The sequence below is a fragment of the Phocoena phocoena genome, chromosome 11 (genome assembly GCF_963924675.1).
Source record: "Phocoena phocoena chromosome 11, mPhoPho1.1, whole genome shotgun sequence".
Taxonomy (NCBI): Eukaryota; Metazoa; Chordata; class Mammalia; order Artiodactyla; family Phocoenidae; genus Phocoena; species Phocoena phocoena.
The window spans coordinates 58,041,646-58,065,288 of NC_089229.1; the positions used below are offsets into that span (position 1 = coordinate 58,041,646).

At 55.8% G+C, this 23,643-nt stretch overlaps 1 protein-coding gene across 1 annotated transcript in view; it reads right to left on the bottom strand.

Moving 5' to 3' along the window:
* The window catches only part of LRP1 (LDL receptor related protein 1), a 78,033-nt gene that overhangs the window by 49,719 nt on the left and 4,671 nt on the right, over positions 1–23,643 (bottom strand). Inside the window, exons 2-11 of the mRNA XM_065887614.1 lie at positions 19,891–20,013; positions 17,189–17,326; positions 15,002–15,121; positions 13,550–13,678; positions 13,166–13,429; positions 3,988–4,150; positions 3,656–3,878; positions 2,433–2,622; positions 1,822–1,965; positions 427–663 (exon numbers count right to left, since the gene is read on the bottom strand). Of these exons, the coding sequence (XP_065743686.1) occupies positions 427–663; positions 1,822–1,965; positions 2,433–2,622; positions 3,656–3,878; positions 3,988–4,150; positions 13,166–13,429; positions 13,550–13,678; positions 15,002–15,121; positions 17,189–17,326; positions 19,891–20,013 (1,731 nt within the window). The remainder of the gene's footprint in view (positions 1–426; positions 664–1,821; positions 1,966–2,432; positions 2,623–3,655; positions 3,879–3,987; positions 4,151–13,165; positions 13,430–13,549; positions 13,679–15,001; positions 15,122–17,188; positions 17,327–19,890; positions 20,014–23,643) is intronic.

The following is a 23,643-nucleotide window of genomic DNA, read 5'->3' on the forward strand; positions in this document are numbered from 1 at the left end:
TGCAGCTCTTGGCGGCCGTGCGGTCTGGCTGCACAGACCCTGTGTGTACACACATGTGCCGGTGTGTCTGCGCCGATTCAGAGCTCAGGCCTCTCCCCGGCTGTGGGCCGCATGAAGCTCCAGGGCTCAGAGCCAATGGCAGAGAGACCCTGAGTTTTCCCAAGGGCTGGCAAGGATGGCCCACACTGCCTTAGCCATCCATCCTCCGGCCTCTTTCCGGCTCAGCCAAGAAGGGGGTCACCCAGGGGTCAATCTGTCTATCCCCTCATCTCCATGCCAACCAGCCCAGCTAGCCAGTCAGCTGGGGACTCTCCACGCTGGAAGGGCACCAGGAGAGAGATGCCCAGGCCCCAAATCACTTCCTGCCTCAGGTGGGCGTGTGCCTTGGGGGTCCCATCCACACACCTCCCACTTTGGGGCCCTTACCATCCTTCAGGATGGTCTCCCGCTCAGTGCCATCGATCTTCTGGCGGCCAATGAGGTAGCTGGTGGTGTCGGCAAAGTAGATGAAGCCGGTCTCAGCATGGAAGTCCAGGGCCCGGGGGTTCATGAGGTTCTCGATGGGGATCATGTGCTCGTCGGGGACCTTGGCCCCCATATCCATGCCCCGGATGATGCCTGGCCGGCCCTTGCCATACACGAGGAATAGCTCGTGTTCCGGCTCTAAGGCAGGCACAAGGAGGGGCACAAAGTCAGACACACACACACACACACGACCACCACCCAGCCAATGCCCCGGCTGTACTGGGTCAAGGGTGTGGGGACAGCAGGGGGTCTGAACCACATGGACAGACACATAAGCATGTAAGGTCCAGGGAACAACGCCCTGGGGGGTTTTTCCTATACACTCTAGGGGTGAGAAATGGGGTGAAAGTAGCATGTCTTCAGTAAGTGCCCTCTGTTGAGTAGTGAAATTAGTGGCCCAAATATGTTGGAATCAGGTCCCTTTTGACCACTTCCTCTGTTCATCCTAGTCTAAGCCATATCACTTCTTGCCTACACCGCAAAAACAGCGTCCTGTCACTTCCCTGCTGCCCATCCTCCACCCAGCAGCTAGCATGATCATTTTTACAAACGTGAATCAAATCTGTTAAGCCACCCAGAGCTTCTCATTCCAGTTAGAATATAATCCAACACCCTTCCTCATCTCCCCTCACTCACGCGCTGCCCCGCTCCCGTCCCCCTGCCGCCTCTCTGCTCTCCGGCACACCAAGCTCACGCTGGCCTCTGAGCCTCGGCACGACAGATTCCCTCTGCCGGAAACGCTCTCCTATCAGGTACATGATTCACTTCCTCATTTCACAGAGCGCTTGACGTTAATATCACCTCCGCAGAGAAGCCTTCCCTGACTGCTGTCTAAACTGGAGCCTTCGCTGTCATCATTAACCCTAAGCGGCACTTCATTTTCTTCCTAACACCTACCCTCACCTCAAGTTATTTACGTGTTTGTCTGCCTCCCCTGCCAGACTATGAGCTCCATGAGGCCGGAGACAACGTCTATCTTGTTTACTGCTGAACCCTCACTGCCAGGACAGTGCCAGACATAGCGTGTGCTCACTAGATACCTGTTGAATGAAGGAAGGAATGAAGGGATGAATGGGCCAGTTGACAGTGTTCTCCGGAGCCTGAGTTGGGTAGCGGGATAAGCCCTGCTCTCGGATGGGAGTGCAAGTCGCATCCCTGTCCCTCACCAGGGCGAAACTTTGGGTAAGCCCCTCCATCTTTCTGCATCTCAGACAGATGCAGCTGGGCTATGGGAGGCAGGTAAGGACCCCTCCTGTCCCACCCCAGCAGGCACACAAGCCCTTCCCTGTCACTCACTCTTGCACGACTTCCCATCACTGCCCAGGCTGAAGCCGGAGCGGCAGCGGCAGGTCCGCGCCTTGTGACTGTTGGCCAGCAGACAGATGTCGGAGCAGCCTCCCGGCTTCCCGTACTGGTCATTCTCGCAGGCGTGGCTCCTCACTGGGGCAGGGTGGAGAGCTGGTCAGGACCCCTCGAAGCCCCTGTGCCAGGCCTTGAGAAGGCTTCCTGCAGTCTGACCACTCTCCCTCCTGCTAAGGTCTTTGTGCCTGTTGTCCCCTCTGGGGATTCGGAAGCCACAGGACCGGCATTCCTCTGCTCTGACACCACCCAGCCTTCAGACTCTTGGGTGGGGACCTCTGTGGTCAGGGGACAGAGTCACACTGTTGCCCACAGCCAGGCGCTTCTACTCTAGACCAGACAGGGAACTGGGAGGGGTGATCTACGTCCTGAGTAGAATAGGGGCAAGGGGCTCCCTGGGGGTGGGATCTGGAGGCTGACGGGCAGGAAGGGGCGGCAGGGGAAGCAGACGGTGGAGAGGAGGTAGTCTGGGGTGGATGGCTAGGAGAAGCAGTCATGCCACAAGAGAATCAGGGGTGTCCCTAGCGGGGCTGTGGAACCCCGCTCACCTCGGGGCTGACGCCGCTGGTGGTAGATATGGAGGGCACCTCCCTTGTCCACACGGGTGACGACCTGGTAGTCGGTGCTGTTGAAGCGGTTCACACGGATCACGCTTGTCTTCTGCTGGGCGTTGGCATTGTCTGAGTTGGTGGCGTAGAGATAATTCTCAAACACGGTCAGGCCATACAGGTGCTCGATCTGAGATGGGCAGGCAGGAACGGTCAACATGAGAGGAGAAGAGAATCCTCCCTCTGCCCCTGGTGAGCCCCTCAGCTTCTCTTCCAGACTCCGTAACTTGCATCCCCAAACTCATTCCACAGTTGTCTGACTCCGTGCTTTACTCCTGTCTCCTCTGGACTAGCCTGTTCTTGGGATATGCTTGTCAAATCCCATCCATCCTTCACAGAGCATCTCTTTGAAGGGCTTCTGGAATCTTCTAACCAGAGAGGACAATCTCTCCTTCCACACTCCATTTCTGGCTGTAATCCACTGTCTGGTGATCTGTGGGTTTACTCTACCCACTCGGCTCAAACCCCTTGAGGGCAGGAACCATATCCCTCTCAGAACTAGGCACACATTCAATGATGGGATGATTTTGCACTGAAGTAGAGTTGGGCCCTACACTCTGTCCACAGGGAACATTCTTAACCCGCCTCTAGCTCCCAGCTTTTGGGAAGGTTGAGAGAACAGACTGGCCCCAAGCAAGCCTGATAACAGCCTCTGCTACCTGCATAATGTATCTAAGGTAACCAACTGTCCCAGTTTGTCCAAGACTGGCCCAGGGGACTTTCAGGGCTGACACTGGGACAGTCTCAGGCAAATCGGGATGGAGGGTCCCCCTAATTATCCCAGAAGAGAGATGTCATCTCTGAACTGGAAGGGCTTCTAGACTAGGTGCAAGTGCTATTTCCCAGTTGTGTAACCTCAAGCAAATCACTTAACCTCTTTGAATCCTGCCTTTTTTCAGCCGCCAAAAGGGAACTGAGATACCTGACTGCTCATTTTCCAGGGGCTTGTGTAAGAACCCAACTCAAATGAGAAAAGGGAAGTAAAAGGTGGTCTCTAAAATGACTGTGGCCGTCCGAGTGGAAGCCATATTCTGTCCTTCCCCCCAGATGCTCGTGCCCACCCCCTCCCTACCAGAGAGCTCAGGGCAACCACGCTCCCATTCTGTCCCCCGCCCTCCCAAGAGGCCCAGAGAAGGGTTTCCCGGCCAAGACTTCCTCCTCACCAGGATGCCCTGGATGATGGTCTGCCGGCCCTTGCCCTCGTAGTCCACCACCTCAATGTAGTCCAGGTAGGCATCGGCCCAGTAGACGAGGCGGCTGACCAGGTCCAGCGTGATTCCGTGAGGAAACACAATCTTGCTGTCGACCAGCTTGGTGCGGTTCTGCCCGTCCATATCACAGCGCTCCACTTTGGGGATCTGCCCGTAGTCAGTGAAGAACACCTTCCTGTGAGCAGATGGCATGTTAAATGGGGTCTGGACACTGGGCACCCTCCCTTCTACCACAGCCTCTGCCTCCCTGTTCCAGGGCCAGTGCCCCTGCCTGCCCCGCTCACCCCATGGCAGGGTCCAGTGCAATGCCCTTGGGGTTGTAGAGCTCCAGGTCTAGCAAAGTGACACACGTGTCCCCGTTTCGGTTGCAGACAAAGATCCTATCATCGATGTCATCCACAAAGTAGAAGTTGCCTGTCAGCCAGTCGATGGCCATCTGTTCCACGTCTGGAGAGTGTGAATGAAAGGGCTATGGGGGCGGTCCTCCCACAGACATGCCCACCCTCTGCTGGTGCAGAACCTACCGTGGGAAGCCCACCTCCTCTGGGGTGCCCTCCTTCACCACCCATGCCACGGCTGTCTCTCCTCCCTGAGCTCTTACGGGAGCTACTGGCAGTGGCACATTTTGCCTTGTGCTCTTGGCCACCCTTCACCAACAGGGTCTCTCCAAAGAGAAGTCTCTGAGTATCCTCCCACACAGCGCTGCTCCCCATGCCGAGCTCAGGGTGGGCACACAGGGGCACTGGATAATTGGTGGCTGGTTGGCTGACTGACAGGTTTCCCAACTCTAGCCCCTGCTTGAATGGGACCAACTTCTTGGGGTTCCAAAAGGCAGTGAGGATAGGTCTACTAGCTCATTCCAGAATTTTTTAAATCTGCTTTTACTTTAGATAAGAGCACTCAGGCTAATAAAACATCACACATCTCTGCTTTTGGCTGGACTTTCATTATCTTTGTATGGTAAGTCGAGTTATAGCACACCAGCTAGGAGCACGGACTGGAAGCTGTACGTGCTGCGTGACTTCTAAAAGTGGAAAAGCAGGGCATCCATCAATAAATCCACTCTGAGAGAAGAGAATGTCCAAATGGGGCCCACAGAGATGGAAAAGGGAAGGTCCATGGTGGCAAAAGGTTAGAACCAGTGGCATGGGCCCAACTTCCCGTACTCACTCCCATTCCCCTGTTTCTTCAATGTCCCTATTGCTCAATTTCCTCCAGTTCTCGGGAGGGTGGGAAGGAGCAGGGAATAAGATATAGGGCTGGAGGGCTTCCCTGGTGGCGCAGTGGTTGAGAGTCTGCCTGCCGACGCAGGGGACGCGGGTTCGTGCCCCGGTCCGGGAGGATCCCACATGCCGCGGAGCGGCTGGGCCCGTGAGCCACGGCCACTGGGCCTGCACGTCGGAGCCTGTGCTCCGCAATGGGAGAGGCCACAAGGGTGAGAGGCCCACGTACCGCAAAAAAAAAAAAGATATAGGGCTGGAGGAGAGAGTGCAGAGGAGGAGAGCCATCAAAGGACTCTGAAGGTAAACTGAGGCATGGCTCAGAAAGAGGGGGAGCTTCAGAAGGGTGGGAGTGGGGGAAGAGGATGGAGACCAGGTGCCCATACTCAGTCTATGGCCAAAAGGGCCTAAGAGATCAGGGGTGGGGCAAGGGCAGCAGGAAGTCTAGGAGGCAGGAAGTCTGGGGACGGGACCCCTGCTGGCCTCCTGGGGGGTGGTGTGGCTCCTTCACTCCAGGACCCACTGGCTCCCATCCACCCACTGCCCCCTCCAACTACCACTATCAGAGGTGATACCTCTTGCAAGCAGGGAAGTTTCCAAGACAATGACTCCCTGGGACCCCTGCCCTGCACTCCACTTCCACCAATTTCCTCAGCAGGTAAAGGAGTCTTTGGACCACCTGTCTTTGGCTGAAACTTTTTTATTTATTTATTTATTTTTTACTGAAATCCCCACTAGCCACACTCAACCTGGTAAGGATTATTCAGTCCCTACACAGCTACAGGTATAACGACTAGGCTTTCTGCTCAGCCCTCCCTAATCCTCCCCCCTCCCTCACAGGGATTCAGGGGCTGTTTCCTAACAGTGGGTAGGGGTGGGGGGCACAGGGAACAGGAACACGGCTCTCAAGGAACTTGGCCAGGCCCTGACACTGACTCACAGTCACAGGACTTAGGCTGAGGGAGGAAGGGAAAGAGCCAGTCTGAGACTCTCACCAAACTAGTTTCCTCTTCAGGTCCCCCCTGTTGAACCCCACCCCAAGATGCCTGGAGAAAGAGGTCACAAGGATGAGGTACCCCTGTGATTGCTGATGTGTCCCTAAACCCAGCAACTCTCTCCTATGAGCCCCAGTACTGTCCCCTCCTGACAAGGTCAAAGAGAGGGGGCAGAGCAGCCTGGGCGCGTGGATCCCAGGCCGGGTAGGAAGAGGGCCCAGCGCAGGGGTTAGGCGAGCAAACTACCCCACACTGTGACCACAGAGAAAACAGATGAAAATGAACGCTGCTGGACCCCATCCAGAGGAAACCAAGGTCCCAAGCTGGGGCCGGGGTTGGGGGGGGGCACGGGGGGGAGGGGTGGACCCTGCCGCAGTCCCAGGCAGCCAGCAGGGTGGGTGAAAGGCAAACAGGGCTGTGTGCCCTTTACTTGGTGGGCACAGTGGGTGTCTGGGGGATGCTGGCATGTAGACGAACCTCATCACTCAAAGCTGTTTTCCCAGCACCAGCTGGGGCAGCTGTGTCCTTCCCTCCAACTTCCTGAGGCTTCCCTGAGTCACTGCCCAGCTCCAAGGCTGGCAACACCCTTCCCCTGCTCCCCGATCCACCCTCCCTCGGCAAGAGGGGAGGAGGAAGAAACCTGAAGGGATCTGATGCCCCCCCATCCCAGATGCAGTTCCACGTCCTCCCCTGCAGCCTCAGGATGGCCGACCTTCGAGCCTCCCTGCTGGCCTGGGAAGGAAGGCAGAGGGATCGTCCTTCTCTCAGATGTTTACCCTTGGCTCGTCTCCTCTTCCACCTCCCAAAGGCCAGGCAGGGCCCCACTCAGCAGGCCGGTGAGGAGTTGGCAAGAACTGGAGTCCCCAGCCCGGCCTGGGCTCCCCTTTGGTATTTTTGCAGCTGGAGACTATTAGTTGCAAGCAAAACTCCTTTGTTATCCAACCCCTCCACCACATTATCTTCCTCTCTTCTCAAGTCCAGACTCCTCTGCACACCCCACCACATACACTCACACGCATGCACACACTCACACGCACACACACGCTTGGCCAATCTTCCCATTGCAAGTGTAGTGAGACGGGCTCAGATTGGGAGAGGGCACCTTCCCTCCCGGGCTCCCCGCAGGCAGTGTCTGGGCCACTGCCCCCTGTCCCGGGGCATGGAGGGGGCAACTGGAGTCCTGGGCTTCGGCCTGCAGGACCTGACATTCTGTCTCCACACACCCAGAGGGCAGCTGGCCCCTCGTGGCCCAGCCTTCTCGGGACTGATCCACCTCACAGCACCCTCCACAAGGGCTCTCTGGCCAAAGGCCCCAGAGATCCTGAAGACGGGAGAATCCTGTAAACCCAAGGGGTGGGATGCTGTGTGGTGATGGGAGGAGTGTGGGGCTGGTCTGGAGGCTGAGGGGTTAGGGATCCCAGGGTAGAGAAGGAGGCCAGGAAGCTGGGAGGGAAATAAGACAGAGGATAGACCACAGCCTGCCTGTGATATCACAAAGGACTTTCAGTTCCAGGCCCCAGAATAGACCTGGGCTGTGTGTTTGTAACTGCTGAGCCCTCCCTGTGCCCCAACGCTGATGCTCAGCGCTCGGCACTCGCCACCACTCCAGCTCTCCTCGACGTCGCCCTCCTTCACGTCATTCAAGAGGCGTCTCCCTAAACTGGTGGCTGCTTTTCCAAAAACAACAGCCCCAGCCCATTGCCAAGAAGACCCTAACTTCAGCTGCAGGATCCTAGTCACTCTTCCTAAAATAATTCTGGGGAAGGAGGAGAGTCTCTATGCCTTGAGGAAATATCCCCCAACACATCCATACACCCAAGGATTGCAGAATAGGGTACCAGGTCCCTGGGCGAGGAAGGAAAATGCCATTTCCACCTTAACTACATCCTCAGTGAAGACACCGAGTTCTTGCCCTTGTTCCAGAAAACTTCCCTGCCTCTCCCATCACTCTGCCCTGGGCCCAGACAGCCTCCAGACACTGACAGCCTGGGTGTGAAGCCTAGTTCTGTCACCTTCCAACTGTGGAACTATGGGCAAGTCACTTGATGTCTCTGAGTCTCAGTCTGCGGATCTGGGATGGGATGGTGCATTAACAGCACTTAGCACGGGGCCTGGCACATGATAAACGCTCCACAAATGGGAGCTGTTGTTCATACCACTGCATGATCCTCCCTCACCTCAACCCCATCCTTCCTTCCCTTTTCCATCTGTCCCTCCAGCCAGAGCCCTGTGGCCTCCTGACTGAAGGTAGGCCCTTCAGTTTGGGGTTGACAACTACTATTTATTCTTCAAGATAGTTCAGGCCCCCAGAAGGAAAATTTCTGTATTGCAGGCTTCCATAAGCCCCTTTTATCACAGCCTGCTTACCTGATTACAAATATTGTGAGGGCAGGGCAGGTCTTTCATTTTTGTCCCCAGCGCCTGACACACACGTACTGATTCATTCAACAAATATTTGGTGAATGCTGAGTGCTCACTCTGTTGTCCTAGAGCTGGGACTTAATTTTTTCCTTCCCTTCTATTGCCAGGATCCTCCTTTTCTGGCCTGAGGATGCCTAAGACAGTGGGACAAGACGTCTGTCACGCAACGTTCTTGCTTGTCAGAGCCACTCTGGGATCTCACCCAAGGGCTGGGGGAGATGCTCGGGAGCCCGGGGCCTTTGCAGGTAGGGAGGAGACCACCGGGCAGGCCTGGCAGAAGTTTTGCTAAATGGCATGTGCTCACACTCCTGTTTCGTGCTGGGTCCTGATTTCAGCTCTTCTTGTTCCACCAGCAGGTCCGGGGATCAGCCACACTGGGTCAGCTCTGTCCCTGGGCTCCCTTCCTGCCCCGCTTGTACTTCCAGCCCCGCTCCCCTCCCCTGAGTGGCCCAGGTCCACACAGGCTCTCAGTCCTGGGTCCCGGGGATGGGATGCGTGGACTCTGCAACTCTGATTCAGAATCAGAACAAGGGTCTTCCCACTATTGAGAAATTCTTGCTGGGCTCTAGAACACATCTCTCTTGCTTAAGTTACTTCCTTTGGCTTGAAAACAGGGAGGGGGTTGTTGGGCGCAGGCTGGGTGGAGAGGCAACTTCAAGGAGACAGCGGGGGAGGAGAGGACTGGGCTGGAGCTGTGCCGGGAGACACAGGGCTGGCCTGGCCAGGAAGAGGAGAGAAGGGCCATTAAATGATTAGGAAACTTGGAATGGGAATGGGAAGCAAAAGCACCAGGATGCGGGGGGCCCAAGGCCAAGAGCAGGCTGGCGAGAGCCCCCCAATATTCTGACACCCAATGGGTGGAAAGGCCAAAGAAGCAGGTGGCCAGTTTTCATCTGTGACCCTGGAAGTGTTCTGTAGGCTGGGGTGGGGGCTGAGAGGGCCTTGGGTGCCCAGCTCAGTGGGGGCATGGCTCCCCTTCCAGCAGGGAAGCCAGTTCATCAGACTCAGAGGAGATATTCTCTCTTTCTGTGCCCCTTCTCTAGACAAATCACTGCCCTATTTCCTGTTGTGATTTTAAACACACGCACACACACACACACACACACACACACACACACACACACGAGAGGGAGGGAAAAGTGAAGCTGGCCAGCTGGACTTGGGGACCCATTTCGCAACCTTGCAGCCTGCAGCCTAGGAGGACTTTTCTGGGCCTCCCCTCCAATCTCCTCCTTCCCCATGCAGCATGGTACAGAGAAGAAACCCTAGGACCCCCAAGGGCCCCTCCAGAGCATTCCCTCATACACAGCCCCGAATGAAGTGACTTCAGCAAACCTTATGTCCTTCAAGGCCTCTATCTGCAACCTCAGAACCTCCGCTCACCACACACACACATCTTCCCAGGGCCCCGCTCCTGCAGTCTGTGCTCTTTCTTTCTACAGCAGAAACATCCTCAAAGCTCAGGGAGGACAGGTCAGAGGAGTGAAGCCTAGACAATGCAGGGCCGGGCTGGGCTGGGGGTCAAGCAGACTTGACCCCCAGCCCTGCCCAGGGGCGGCCCTGCAGGGGGCTGGACAGGGCCTGAGGTTCCTTGAGAGGGTGGTCAGAAATGGGGGGTAGGGTGGGCAGGCCAGGCCTGTCGATCCCTCTGGGCCTCGGTTTCCAGAACTTCAGTCTTTTGTCTGTCACTTTCAAAATGCTTCCCATGTTTATGCACAGCCTGCTCTGCCGTTTCTTTACATCAACTCACTTTTCTTATTTTGCTGCATCCTGAACGATCTATGAAGCTGTAGGTTTGATGTGCCGGTTGTAGGAGTTTCTAACGGGCATTACATAAAAACATGACTGTAACAATAAAAAACGCACATCCATACACGACCTAAAAATCAAGGCACTCCGGCTTTGGGAAAGGCAGTAGTAAACCCTGAGGGGTGGGACACGGTCTTCCCTGAGGGTCTCCTGGCTCACCCCATCATGTTCTCTAGTCATGGGATCAGAGTCCTCAGAGACATCCCCATCCTGCTGGGGCAGCGGCAGAGGGGAGGATGGACCGTGGAATTACATCCCAGGAGGGAGGAGAAGAGATGAGGACTGATTTCTAAGACCCACCCCCCAACCCAGGCCAATGCAAGACACAGGCTGGGGGAGGAAGCGCTGGCAGCCCAGCCTGTTAAGGGATGAAAACACACACACACACACACACACACACACACACACACACACACACACACACGCAGGCACGCACGCACGCACATGCACATACACCTGTCAGAACGAGTGAGGATGCGGTCAGTAGGTCTCTCCCCACTCTTGAGTAGAAACTGGGGGAAGGAGCTGGGCTCAGACAGGAAAAGGCTGGACTTCGGCCCTAAGCCTATTCCACGGAGCCAGTCATGAAGCCGCACCAACCACTGTGGGGCCTGGGAGGGGCCCTCCAAGGGCTCAGGAGTCAGAGCAGGCCTGGCTCACAAACGCTCAAGGACCCATGTGAAACAGGCTCACTTCCTGGCCTCCTTCCTTCTTTCTATTCTATTTCTGTTTCCAGAGTTTTCTCCAGGGCAGGCTCCCCCTTCTTCCCACACCAGCAGGCGGGCTTCTCAGCCTCTGGGCTCTGGGCTCCAGCACCTCTCCCTTGTCAGACTCCCCCCCCCCAACCACCCCCCCCCCCCCCCCCCGGGCATGGGGCTCAGGCCAGGGGTCCGACAGAGGTCAGGGTCAGCCAAGAATGGCACGATTGCAGGGAGGGCTCCCCCAGAGGGCAGAGAGATAACAGGAGAAAGCAGCAGCCTTTCTTCTTCCTGCCCCTGGGGGAGCTAATTACAGGCCAGCAGCCCTCTGCCCAGGTGAGTGCCTGGGACCAGCCACGCTGCACACCAGGGCAGGCCATCAGCCTCTCCTGGGAAGGGGGATGAACTGGGGGCGGGGGAAGGGTGCTGGGGAGAGACACTTCCGACATCCTCAGCTCAGGGCCCATAATTAGTTTGTGGGATGAGAGCAAAACAACCATCCTCAGGGTGACAGCCAGACATTCAGGCGGCATGGGGCATGGGGTGGGGGTAGGGCAGGAGGAAGGGACAGAGGCTGGGGCAAGAGGAACCCATTCATTTGCCCCAGCAGCATTTCTCCCCAGAACCTTCCGGTCTCTTCTGGCCTCCTGGACTCTGCCCCAGAAGGGCCCAACGAATCTAGCAGACTTTGAAGGCAAGGCTCTGTTTGCCAAAGGAGGGGCACCCACCTGAGGTTATTTCCTGCTTCTCCTGGGGAGAAAGGCAGGAGAGGGTCCAGGCCAGAACAAAAAATGTTCCCATCAGGGCACCCCTGCCAGCCACCTATCCACAAGCTCATCAGCCCATTGGCCGCCCTGAGGCAGGGCCAGGGAGGGAACTGCTGGAGCTGTTTGCCCAGACAGCCTGTTGGGTGGGACCGTCAACAAGGAACAGGGAGAGGGCAGCTGTCTCATGGGGTCTCACCCTAATACTACCCTACCTACCACGACTGCCCACCCCTCAAGAGCTCAGCCGACCAGGCGTAGCAGTCCCCAGCCCAGCACTCCAAGGAGGACAGGTCTATCACAGGTGAGCCTTGGTCACCAACAGCTATTGGGATGCTGTGGAAGGGCCGCAGCTGAGGTGTGGACCACACAATGGGGCTGCAAGAGGGCGAGGGCTCTTGGAGGAACCCCTGCTCCCTCAAAAACTAAGCCCTTGTGTCCTCCTGGGATTTTGGTCTTCTGTGGGGATCATCACATGGGGACCCAGAGAAGGAACTTCAAGATCTTCTAGACAGGACCCAGGTTTACCATCCTAACCCTTGTGTGCACTGGCCTCTAGTTACTTCTGGCTTTCTCTGCAATTTATCTGATCTCGCCAGACAGGCTCAAACCCATTATGCAGATTAGGAAATCAAAGCAGAGACAGGGAGTTCTGGTTTACTCAAGGTCACAGATCAAGTTACCCTCTCTCCTGCGGGTGAGATCAACCATAGGCCAGACCTCCCCCCTCAGCCCGGTGGTGCATTTCCTGGAAATGTGATGATGCCAGATGTTTTGTTTGTTTATGTAGCAGCATCTGAGATGAGCAGGATGGCTCCAGGCAGTGGATCTATGCCCCGGCCCCATCCCCAGTGACTGCCCATCTGCCACCTCTGAGACAGCAAAGTATGGCCTGGGAAGGAGCCCCAAAGGGGGACATCCAGGATATCTGAGAACGCTCACGTGGCCCCAGCGCTCACGGCTCCTCCTCTGGGCTCATTCCTGCCACAAAGCCCCCTAGAAACAGCCTCAGGACCCCTACAGCCATGCTGCAGCAGGGAGTCCGTTCTGGAGATGTCCCCAAGAGGAATAATGGAAGAGGAGATTGGACCCAGCCTGGCCGCGGCTCCTCTGCCCTCAGCTACAACTTAGCCAGGCTCCTCTGGTTCCAGGCCTCTTCTTTCCCTTGCTCTGGCTCTCGCTGTGTGGGAAAGCCCCTCTGTGGACTAATCAACACTCCTCTCTCTGAAAAGGGACAGTCCCTGGTCTCTGGAGGTTGACCAGTTATTGCCCCCATCGAGCACTTCTTCTGGGAGGCCCTTCTCTGCCCTGAGCCAGAAATGCAGGAGCCATCAGAGAGTCAGCTCAGAGAGAGGGGAGGAAGCACAGCCATAACTCTGCCCCGGCTCCAAACAAGTGTCATCATGTGAAACCCCCTGCCTCAGCCTCCGTCAGCGGCTTTTGTTTAGGCTCCTGCCCCAGACAGGGGTCATCCCGAATACCCCTCTGACTCTGTCCCAGACAGGCTCTGTCTTGCCCATCTCCCCTGCCCTCCAAGCTGGAACAGGTGACTCACGGTGCAGGCTGAGGGAGATGTTGATGGTGTGCTCATCCACGAAGCCCTTCAGGCCCGGCATGCGGGCACACTTGAGCTGTGTCTGGGCAGCACTGTCCCCAACGTGCACCCAGCACACCGTCTCGTTGGCGTAGCTGAAGTCCATGGCTGTGGTCTGCCGTGTGCTAGTGGGTGTGATGGTAGAGACCTGGGCCCCACTCAGGTATGTAGCCAGGATGTTCTGTGAGTTGGCAATCAGCAGCACAGGGGGTCGGTCTACCGGCTCTGTAGGTGGAGGAGAGAAGGGTCAATGCAGCAAGTGGCCCTGAGACCTCTCTGGCCACTCCCCATCAGGGAACAACACTGAGGGCGCCTAGCTGTACGGCCACAGGTGACCCCACCTACCGTTCTTGGCCTTGCAGGAGCGGTTGTCTGGCTGCAGCAGGTACCCTTCCACGCAGCCGCACGTGAAGGAACCATCTGTGTTGGTGCACAGCTGGCTGCAGGTGCCATAAACCGAGCACTCGTCAAAGTCTGCCGGGAAAAGGAGAGAGCGCCGTCACTTCCAGTGTGCCGAGGGCAGGGAAGGGAGTGCCCTCAGACACCACCAGGGATGTGTCCAAGCCTACGGCTACTTCGGAGGACAGTTTGGCAGAATCTATTACAATAAGAAATGTGGAAACTTTATCACCTAGAGAATCCAGACTTGGAATCTACCCTGGAGAAATATCCACGCACGTGCATATTATCCATTCGCTCAGAAAAGATTTCTTGAGTACCTACTATGTGCCAGGTACTGTTCTAGGCTCAGGGGATACATCAGTGAATAAAACAGATTCAAATTGCTGCCCTCATAAAACTTAAATTCCAATAGTAAATGAAATACTGTTCCTACGATAATATGACAAAAAGGTAAATGGCATGTTAGAGGAACTAGTGCAATGGAAAGTGGCTGGTGCTATGGAAAAATATTAAGCAGAGAAAGGGGACAGAGAATGCAGGTGCTGGGGGTGGGATTTTAGGGAGGTAGGGATGGCCTCACTGAGAAGGTGGCATTTGTGCAACGACCCCAGGGAGGTAAATTTAAAACAGAAAAGTTTGCATTGTGTGTAACAGAAGAAACTGGGAACATCTTACGCATCAAAAGGGAGATGGCCAAGCAAACGGTGGTAACAGTCATACATCACAATGGTTTTTAAAAGAATGAGGTAGATCTCTGCGTATTAACATGGAAAAATCTCTAGAACATACTGGGTGAAAAAATTGAAAAAAGCATATGTACAGTATGATATTTATGTAAAAAAAAATCACATGCACATAAACAGTACTTTCAATTAGATTCTCCATGAGTACATGTATACATGGACAGAAAAAGGCCTGGTCAGAGAAGTAGCAAACTGGTAACAGAGTTGACCTCCAGAGAGATGGGGAAGGGACCAGAACTGAAGAGGATTTGTCAAAGATATAATTTTTAAGACGACTTTTAAGAAGTCTGGTGGAGGGCTTCCCTGGTGGTGCAGTGGTTGAGAGTTCGCCTGCCGATGCAGGGGACGCGGGTTCGTGCCCCGGTCCGGGAAGATCCCACATGCCGCGGAGCGGCTGGGCCCGTGAGCCATGGCCGCTGAGCCTGCGCGTCCGGAGCCTGTGCTCCGCAACGGGAGAGGCCACAACAGTGAGAGGCCCACGTGCCACAAAAAAAAAGAAGTCTGGTGGAAGCAAGTAGTTAGGGCCCACAGTCATGCCCTGAGGCTGTAAAGCCTGTAGCCCCGCCTCCTGTCTTGCGCCTTCCATCTGCTTTCTCCTCCCCAGCCCGGCCCACTACCCCTCACCTCCAGCACACGCGGTGGGCACACTTACCTTTGCAGGTCTTGCCGTCTGCCTGAAGTTGAAAGCTGTTGTTGCAGTAGCAGGTGGGCCCGTTGAGTGTAGGGACACAGTGGTGCTGGCAACCCAGATGAGAACACTGTCCTCGCTGCTCTGTGTGGGAGCAGGTGACACATACTCAGGACTCCAGACCTGGCAGCTGTACCCAGACTGCAACCTTCCCCCAACCCTTCAGAAACCACTTCTGCTGCCTGCAGTGTCAGAGATGAAGGGGCTTACGAAGCATCGACCCTAAAAATATAGTGTCAGTGAGGAAACCAAGACCAAGGGTGGGTATAAGACAGGTCCAAGGTCACACAGCCCATTATGATTTAGAACCCACATCTCCCTGCTCTGGCTGCTCTGAACTCCCTCTGTCCCCATGGAGAGGGGTTCTGGTAGTTTGTTGGGGTCAACAGGAAGTGGGGACAGTGATTCTCATCCCCTTCACATACCTCTTGCCTGCACTGCCCGAGGACTGCAATGTTGGCTTTGGGGCTGAGGGTGAAGAGCTGGCATGGAATTGAGTCTTTCTGTGCAGCACCCTAGCTCTTGTCTAGAAGCACCCCTGCAACCCATCCCTTGAGTCCTAGAGGCCTCAGAGAGAAGGCCCAAGGTCCAGGTAGAGGATAGGAGGAGGAGCAAAACTGGCTCCCCTGGGATCCTTCTCTAATCTTCCTCCTGCCACTGACCCACTTCCACAGGGGAGACAGAAGGGAATGAGACAGGAGGGGGAAGAGGTGGGAGAGCAGCTGCCCCCCCAGACCAGCGACCCAATTAATGGTCTTGCATGAGGCCAGGCGGCCTGCACAAAGACCCCTTTGTCCAGCTGCCTCACACCCCTGCTCCCCCCCTCCCACCTAGGAGAGAGCACTGCCTGAGATGCTAAGACGTTTAGAGGCACTAAGCCTGCCAGGAGGAGCTAGGATCGGGAGCCGGGCCCCGGTTCTTCCTTCTCCTCCCCATCTATGCCCGAGAGCCCGAGGGTGCTGCCCTGTCCAGCCTCCCCCCAACACAGGGGGGAAATAGTGTTTGTTCCAGAAAATCTGGAAAAGAGTTTGTCTTCTGGATATGGGGTGGGAGGATGATGAGGTCCAACTTCTGTAATATCAGAGAAGGAAGTCCAAACCCTAGGTTTTCGAGGTTCTTGGTTGTTTTTGATACTGACCAGGTATACAAAATCAAGCAAACTTGAACACACGCCATCCGATAAGATGGGACGTGCGTGGTAATTGAAGTCAGCCCCTAGGCCCACACTCTGCATCCCATTCCAGGAGCTTCAGAGAAAAACATGCAGAATCAACCAAAGGAAAGGATAAAAATCTTCCACAAACTCCCTTGCTCCACACTCCCTGCCCTCAATGAACAGGATCCAGATGTGTCTCTTCCCACAGGCAGATGTTTTCTGACACGCGTTACAGGCACAGGACACGGTCCCCACCCCCCAGGGAAGATTGCCCCACACCCAGGGGCTTGCCCAGGGACTCACAAAGCCAGGCTTCTGCTCCAGGCCCAGACCTTGAGGGCAGTAGGAGAAGTCCCCATTCCCTGACTCACAGGCCTGAGGCCCTGCCTGTCCCCCCTACCCCCAAAGAATCTCTCCCTTTGCTCACGTGGGATCCAGACTCTCCCTGGGTCATGGGGGCCTCCAGGGGGAGAACTGCAGAGCTGGTGACCTGAGCTGCAGGTGGGAAGGATGTCTGACCTATCATAGTTCCCTGTTCAGCCTGGGTGACTTTCCCATCAAGCAACTTCACAGAGCCTCAAAGATCTGCACTTCCTGGGGGACGCCTTTGGGGCCCTGGAAGTGGAGGCAGGGGGACAAAACTCCAGAACCCCCCAACCCCAGCTTCAATCACAGCATCTGCTCTTCTCTGTTCATACTCATGTAAGAAACGATTTGAAGAAAAGACCCCGCTATTTACAAAAATAAAAAGTACAAAAACGCTGATCTAGTATAAAGCTCTCATTTCACAGGTGGGAAACTGGGGACTGGAGAGGGGTAGTGACATGTCCAAGCACACACAGAGAAGTGCCCGGGGCGCAGGGGAGCAGGACAAGGCCTCATCCCCCACAAAGGTGCGAGGACAGTCCTTGGATGGCGGGCCTCCAAACCTGTCAGGTGCCCACCTGAGAACTCACTGCATCCACCTGGGACAGGAGAGGTGGAAGAGCCCTTACCTCGGCAGTGGGGCCCCTCGTCCGACCCATCTGTGCAGTCCTGGACCCCGTTGCAGAGGCGGGACATGAGAATACACAGCTCGGTGCCCAGGCAATTGTGCTCGTTCGGCTGACATCGCTGGGTCTTACTCTGTGGACCTGGGGGCAGATGGAAAGGCCAGCATGACCGCACTGGCTACAGAGGCTGTCTGCCTAGCTGTTCACTGGGGGAGGGGGTGGGGAACTGAGACTGGGGTTACAGGCACCTGCACTTTTTAGATCTCAGGAGGCCTAGGGCCTGGATAGACTCTTCAACCTCGAGCTCTTCTATGCCATTCCCAACAGCAGCTACACACCTGGGAGCCGCCAGGTGGAGGGGAGAACTAGGTTTTAGCAAAGAGTCCACTCCCCAAATGCCCCACGCTGTGGACCCCAATGCCTCACATTCTACACTCAGGAGACAAAGTACACCTCCTTCCTATAGCTCCCCAGGTCACAGAGCCTGGGGCTGAGAGCTGGACCAAGTCTTCTAGAACTGCACTTCCCAATATGCAGCATCATACGTGGCTACTGAGCATTTGAAATGCGACGAGTACCAACTGTAAGTATAAAATGCACGCTGGCAAAAACAAACAAAAAACAATGGGAGTTCCCTGGTGGTCCAGTGGTTAGGACTTGGTGCTTTCACTACCATGGCCCTGGATTCAATCCCTGGTCGGGGAACTAACATCCCGCAAGCCACATGGCATGGCTGAAAACAAACAAACAAACAAATAAATGAATAAATAAAATAAAATGCACATTGGCTTCTGAAGACTTAATACCACAGCCACAAAAAAGAATGCAAAAGATCTCATTAATACTTTTAAACAAATAATATACTGAAATGATAATAGTTTGGATACATTGGGTAAAATAAAGTTGAAATTCATTTCACCTGATTATTTTTACCTTTTTGAATGGGGCAACTAGAAAATTTCGAAATTGTGTACATGGCTTGCATTATATTTCTGTTGGATGCACTGTTACAGACCCCCAGCCCCAGAGCAGCTTGCCTGATGCAAGGCTTTGGAAACGGTCAAAGGCTGTGGCCCACTGATGATGTCTTGGTACCTCCTTTGTTACCCAAGAAGATGGGCTGGGGGGAGGGCAGGGCAGAGCTCCTGAGGGGATTCTAAGGAGGCCAGGTGACCTAGGACGCTGGCTAAACCGGTGGGCTGGTAGACAGACCACTGCCCATTGGCTCCCAAGCCTGGACAGGGTGTGAGAGAGTGTCTGTATATGAGTGCACCTGTCCGCCTGTGCCTGGTAGGAGTCCACATGCACAGGTGAGGGAGGTGTGTACCGTGGAGCAGAGTGGTATGGAGTGAGGGTGAATCCATGGCCCTGGATTCAATCCCTGGTCGGGGAACTAACATCCCACAAGCCACATGTGCTGGTGCTTCTGGCCTTGGTATGTGCATTTCCATGTCCTTTTGGGAGTGAGTCTGGGTTTGTGTGTGCGTGTCTGGGAGCATCTGTCTGAGTGCAGGCTGTGTCTCTGCATCCCCATTTCCGAGTGTTGACTCTGCGTTGCTGTGAGAGCATGTCTGTGCCAGCATTTGCCTCTGTCCGTGTGTGTCGGGGAGGGTGGAGGGGAGTGAGTCAGTGCCCGGGAGGGACTGAGCGTGGGTGTGATGGGTCCAGGACTGTGCATGAGTGGGGACAGTGTAGGGATGTGTATAAGGTGGGGTTTACATCAAATTAAAGGGAGGAGGATAAAAAGAGCCAGATCTGGACCTTCCGCGTGGCTTTCTTTATCCCTAACGCCAAGCACTGGGGTCAGAAATGTGGGGCATAAAGACGGCATCAGACAAGAAGATGCTCCAGGCTGAGCCACCCCCCCATACAAACACTTGCAGAATATCCCTGGCTCCCACACCTCCAGGGCAGGGTATGAGGGTGAGGCAGACAGAACTGGTCGCTCCCTTTCTGGCCCTAAAATTACCCCTAATAATTATGGGTGAGGGTGTGGAGATGGGGCTGGGACAGGATAAAGCCGGAGAGAGAACGGAGACAGACCTAGGAACTCAGGATCCCCTAGACCCCAGCCCAGATTAGCCCCGCAGAGGAGAGACCCTGCCAGCTGCCCAGGACTCTAGGGTCCCGCCAGAAAGCCCTCCACTCCCCCTCACTGGCAGGGTAAAGCCTGGGTGGGGACCTTTCTCCCATTTTAAACAGCTGCCTCTGATTACACCACTTACGGAGGGCAGGGGGAGCGGGGGAGGGCGGGAAATGTGCAGGGGTGGGGTTTCTGGGACAGAGACTTAGCAAGGGGCCAGTGGCCTTTGGCCTGGGAGCCTGAGGACAGGAAGGGGACCCAGCAAGACCTGGGGGCACTCATCAAGGATCAGGAGGTTCAGAGGTGGGAAGAAGAGGGATGAGCCAGAAGGGAGGGGAGCCTGGGCCCTCTCCTTCCAGGAAATCTGTCAGCCCAGAGAACACAATCTCTGGCTGGCTTGGGGGTATAGCGGCTGAGGGAGCTCATTTCTGAGCACACCAAGCACCATGCCGGGCTCTTTGAAGAGGGGGAGAGGACAGTTTTAGCTGTGTCATGTACAAACAATCATAGAGCAAGGTCCACGCCAGACTAGAGCTCAACTGTCCTCATCCCAAACTGCCTGGGCCAAAAGGAAAAGGCATAAATCGGTGGTGTGGGGGAGGGATCCAGAAAAGGCACTTACAAATCTCGGGAGCCTCGTCAGATCCGTCGGGGCAGTCCCTCTCACCATCACAGCGCCAGCCCTTTGAGATACAGGTGATCTGGTCTCTGCAGGCAAACTGCTTTGGGCTGCAAGTCTTAGGGACTGGGGTCAAGGGAAGAAAACAGGGGTGTGATTGAGGGATACAGGCCAACTCTATGGCCTTAAGCGCTCTAGGGCTCCTCCTCCTCCCCCAGCATCAGTCTCCATCTGGCCCAGACTCTGACCCACGGTCCATGTGTTGGGGGGGTTGGGCACGTGGCTGGGGTTCACTCCCAGAACACCGCGTACCTGCGACAGTGGGAGGGGAAGGATGCAGGGAGCACGTTTTATTGCCCCCCACTCAGTCCCGAAGACTGCCTGTTCGGTGTGCCCTCCCCCAGCCCTCAGGGTCAAAGCCCTTGCTGTTCTCTGTTACTCTGGTCAGACACCAGCAACCCCATTTTGCTGACTGAGAGTGATGGGGCATTTAGCCATTGGCGTGTTTTCTCTTTATCTTCCTCCCTGTCTCACTAGAGGTCCAGAGCTGGTCTTTTCTAACCTCTCTGCTCCTTCGCCCTCTGGGACACTTTTGGTCCCTGGGACCCATCATCCTGCCCATCTCCAACTCTTAACCACCAGGCCCCCAGATGGGATGTGTGTCTGGGGTGCCCTTGGCACAGTGGTGGCTTGGAGATGGCATCAGCAGAGGAGCCCTGCCTCCACCTGCATTCTCTAAAGACCCAGCCTCCCTTGCTGGTTAGACTTTCAGCAGATGCCCTCAGAGGTAAGAAGCACCTAAGATTACCCAGGATGACAGAGTTGGAGAGCTGAGGCAGGGGGATGGCTGGGGTGACCTGTAGGAGCTGGTTTCAGCCCAGCCGACCTGTTAAGGTCCTATATCCGGGACCTCTTTGCCCTAAACCCTCACCCCCACCAGCTTCCCTCTGCTCCTGCCCCATTCTCTTACCTCATTCTCCGGGGATGAATTAAAGACGGTAACGCTAACCCTCATTGTTACCTCAGTATGTGCCAGGAAATGTGGTACACTAGTTCTTTCCACGTATCATCTCATTTAATCCTCTCCACAATATGACAAAGTAGGTACTACTAATACCACCGTTTCCTAGATGAGGAAACCAAGCCTCAGAGAAGGTGGGTTCACACAGCAGGCAAGTGACAAAATCAGGACTCATACCAGTTGAGCTGACTCTAAGCTTTTAACCAACCAGTGCACACCAGTCTCCCCATTCTCATTGAGAGGCTCTCAGTTGTTCCTCCCAATCCCGTTACCATGCCCTCCACAGGAAGAAAAGTACCCCCCTCCTTCACCCCCAGCCAGTCTCCCAGCCCTTCATCGCCTCTTCCTTGGTCTGCGTCAATCCCATTTCTCTTCGGCTGTCGTGCACTGGAAACCAGCTCTGTGCCAGGCACTGCACTAGGCACTGGGGTGCCAGGGAGGGGCGAGATGGCCCCTCAGGAGCCACAGCACCCTGGGAAGACGGCAGGGCAGAGTGAGCTCAGGGCTGGGACAGAGCAGAAGGAAAGTATGTCAGGGCTCTGAGCAGGGAGGGATGGAGTGTGAGGGGAGCCACACTGAGAAGACGTCCTCCCTCCCTAAGCCCCATCTCTGGCAGAGGGGACAGCACTCAGGCCCCTGGCCAGGATGAGAGCCGAGTTCAGGAAACACATCAAGGATGGCCTGGCTAGGCCCCCGGCCCCGGGGTCCCCCTCCCCTCCCCCCCACCCTGAGCAGGGAATAAAGGCCCCTTGAGGAGGTGGATAATGCTGAGTTCATTGCCCCACTGGGCCAGCTGTGAGGTCTTCCCGGGAAACAGCCCGCCAGCCTAGTTAGCATGCCAGAGAACGGTCCTCTTCCCCTGGCCAGCCGAGACCGGCTGGTGGCGGGGCGGGTAGAGGGGGCTGGAAGGGGACTCAGAGGCTGATGGGCTGTTTGGAGCCCAGAAAGGCCCCCATGCCACCCCTGCCTCCACCTGGACTTTTAGTCCACACCCCCTCTCCTCCCCAGGGTAGAACTCACAGCCCAGGCCTGAGGTCACCGGTTGGTCACTCCAATCTCCCCTCCATTCCGAGTCCCAGCCATGATCCCCTCCTCCTTTGGCCCTCACTTTGTCCCCCGCGCTGTCCCCCACCCCCATTTTTGGCCTGAACTCGACAGAGGAAACAGCAGCTGGCAAACTCCGAAAGCTGGAATGAGAGAGATTCACAAACCAGATGTGCTCTCGCGGAGGGAAGGGAGAGGGGGATGGGAGTGAAAGGAAGAGGAGCGCTCAGGGCCCCCGTCCCACAGCAGCATCCCTTTGGGCCGGGGCAGGGGGACTGGAGGTGCACGTCTCCCACAGGTCAGGGCTGCACAAGGATCTCGAGAGATGTGAAAGAACTTCCTTTCCATCAGGGACGGTGGAGAAAGCCCTAGGAATCTCAAGTGTGAAGGCTGAGGCCTGTCTGTGATTTCCTTCAGGGGGAAGAGGGGAGGAAAGAAACAAATAACCTACTTCGGGGCAGTCTACACAGCCAAGGGAAGCCTCACTTGGAGGCAGAGGGAGCTGCAGTGCGGTGGGGTAGGAAACTTGTAATCTGCTTAGAGCCAGCAGCCAACCCCACTGCCCTCAGCTGAGCCTTCCACATCTGATGCCAGCACCCAGGAAACCCACCTCTGTGGCCTTAGCTGAGGGAACAACACGGCCCTAAGTTCAGGAGTAACTAGTGGCCTCCCCTGCCTCCTGCCCCTCATGAGACTTGGGGCTTTATATGGATATGAACTAACATTTTTCAACATGGTCACTCTGTGTCAGCCACTGAGCTGAAACACTTTGTCCACATTAACTCATTTAGATCCTCAAACCCTGTGACACGGGTACTGTTGCAATCACCGTCATACAGATGAGGGAACTGAGGTACAGAGCGATTAGTGACTGAACCGGCAGTTCCTCACTGGCCACGATGATGGAGCCACATGAAGAAGGATGAAGAAGGGAAACGGCAGGGTCCTCTGGCGCTGGGAGTGGGGACAGGGATTACAGGAGGTGGCAGTGGCCTTCAGGGCTCCTCAGAGAGGAGGGGAGAAGGTGGAGAAGAGGGAAAGGGACAAGAACGGGACAGAAGAGGGAAGAGAGAAGGGAGAAGAAGGAGAGGACTACGGAGGGAGAGCGAGCGAGGTTGCAGAGAGAACGCCAGGACACAGGGGCCGTCTGTTCTCAGCTTTGCCCAGAGATGAATGTGACCGCCATGCTAACTCTGGCCAACACCCCTGCCCCCCCTCAAACCCAGGCACTCAGCCCAGCCATGGCCCCCAGGGCCACCAAGATGGAGCCAGAACAGGAGGTGTAGGGTTGGGTGTGCATCCAGACACAACACGGACCCCGCTGCCCTGCTTAAGCCTTGGCTGTCGTCCTGTCCCATTCTGGGACCTTGGGGGCAGGGTGGGGAAGGGCGGTGAGAGGGCCTGACCAGAGTAGAGAGAGTGACAGGGAAGTACAGCCCTGAGGGAGTCTTCTCCAGAGAAGGGGACCCATCTGTTGATCCCCTTGGGAGCAGAGATGGAGAGGAAGAGAGGTGGTGAGATTTCCTAAAGACCCAGGAGACCTGAGACAGGGTAAGCATGAAAGAGACCCCTGAGACCCTTTTCAAGAGCAGACACAGCAGAGGGAGAGATAGGCTGTGTATCAGGGGATGTTTTCTAAAAGGAGACACATGATATATCTAAGGGAACAGAGGAGCCAGGGGGTGGCCAGG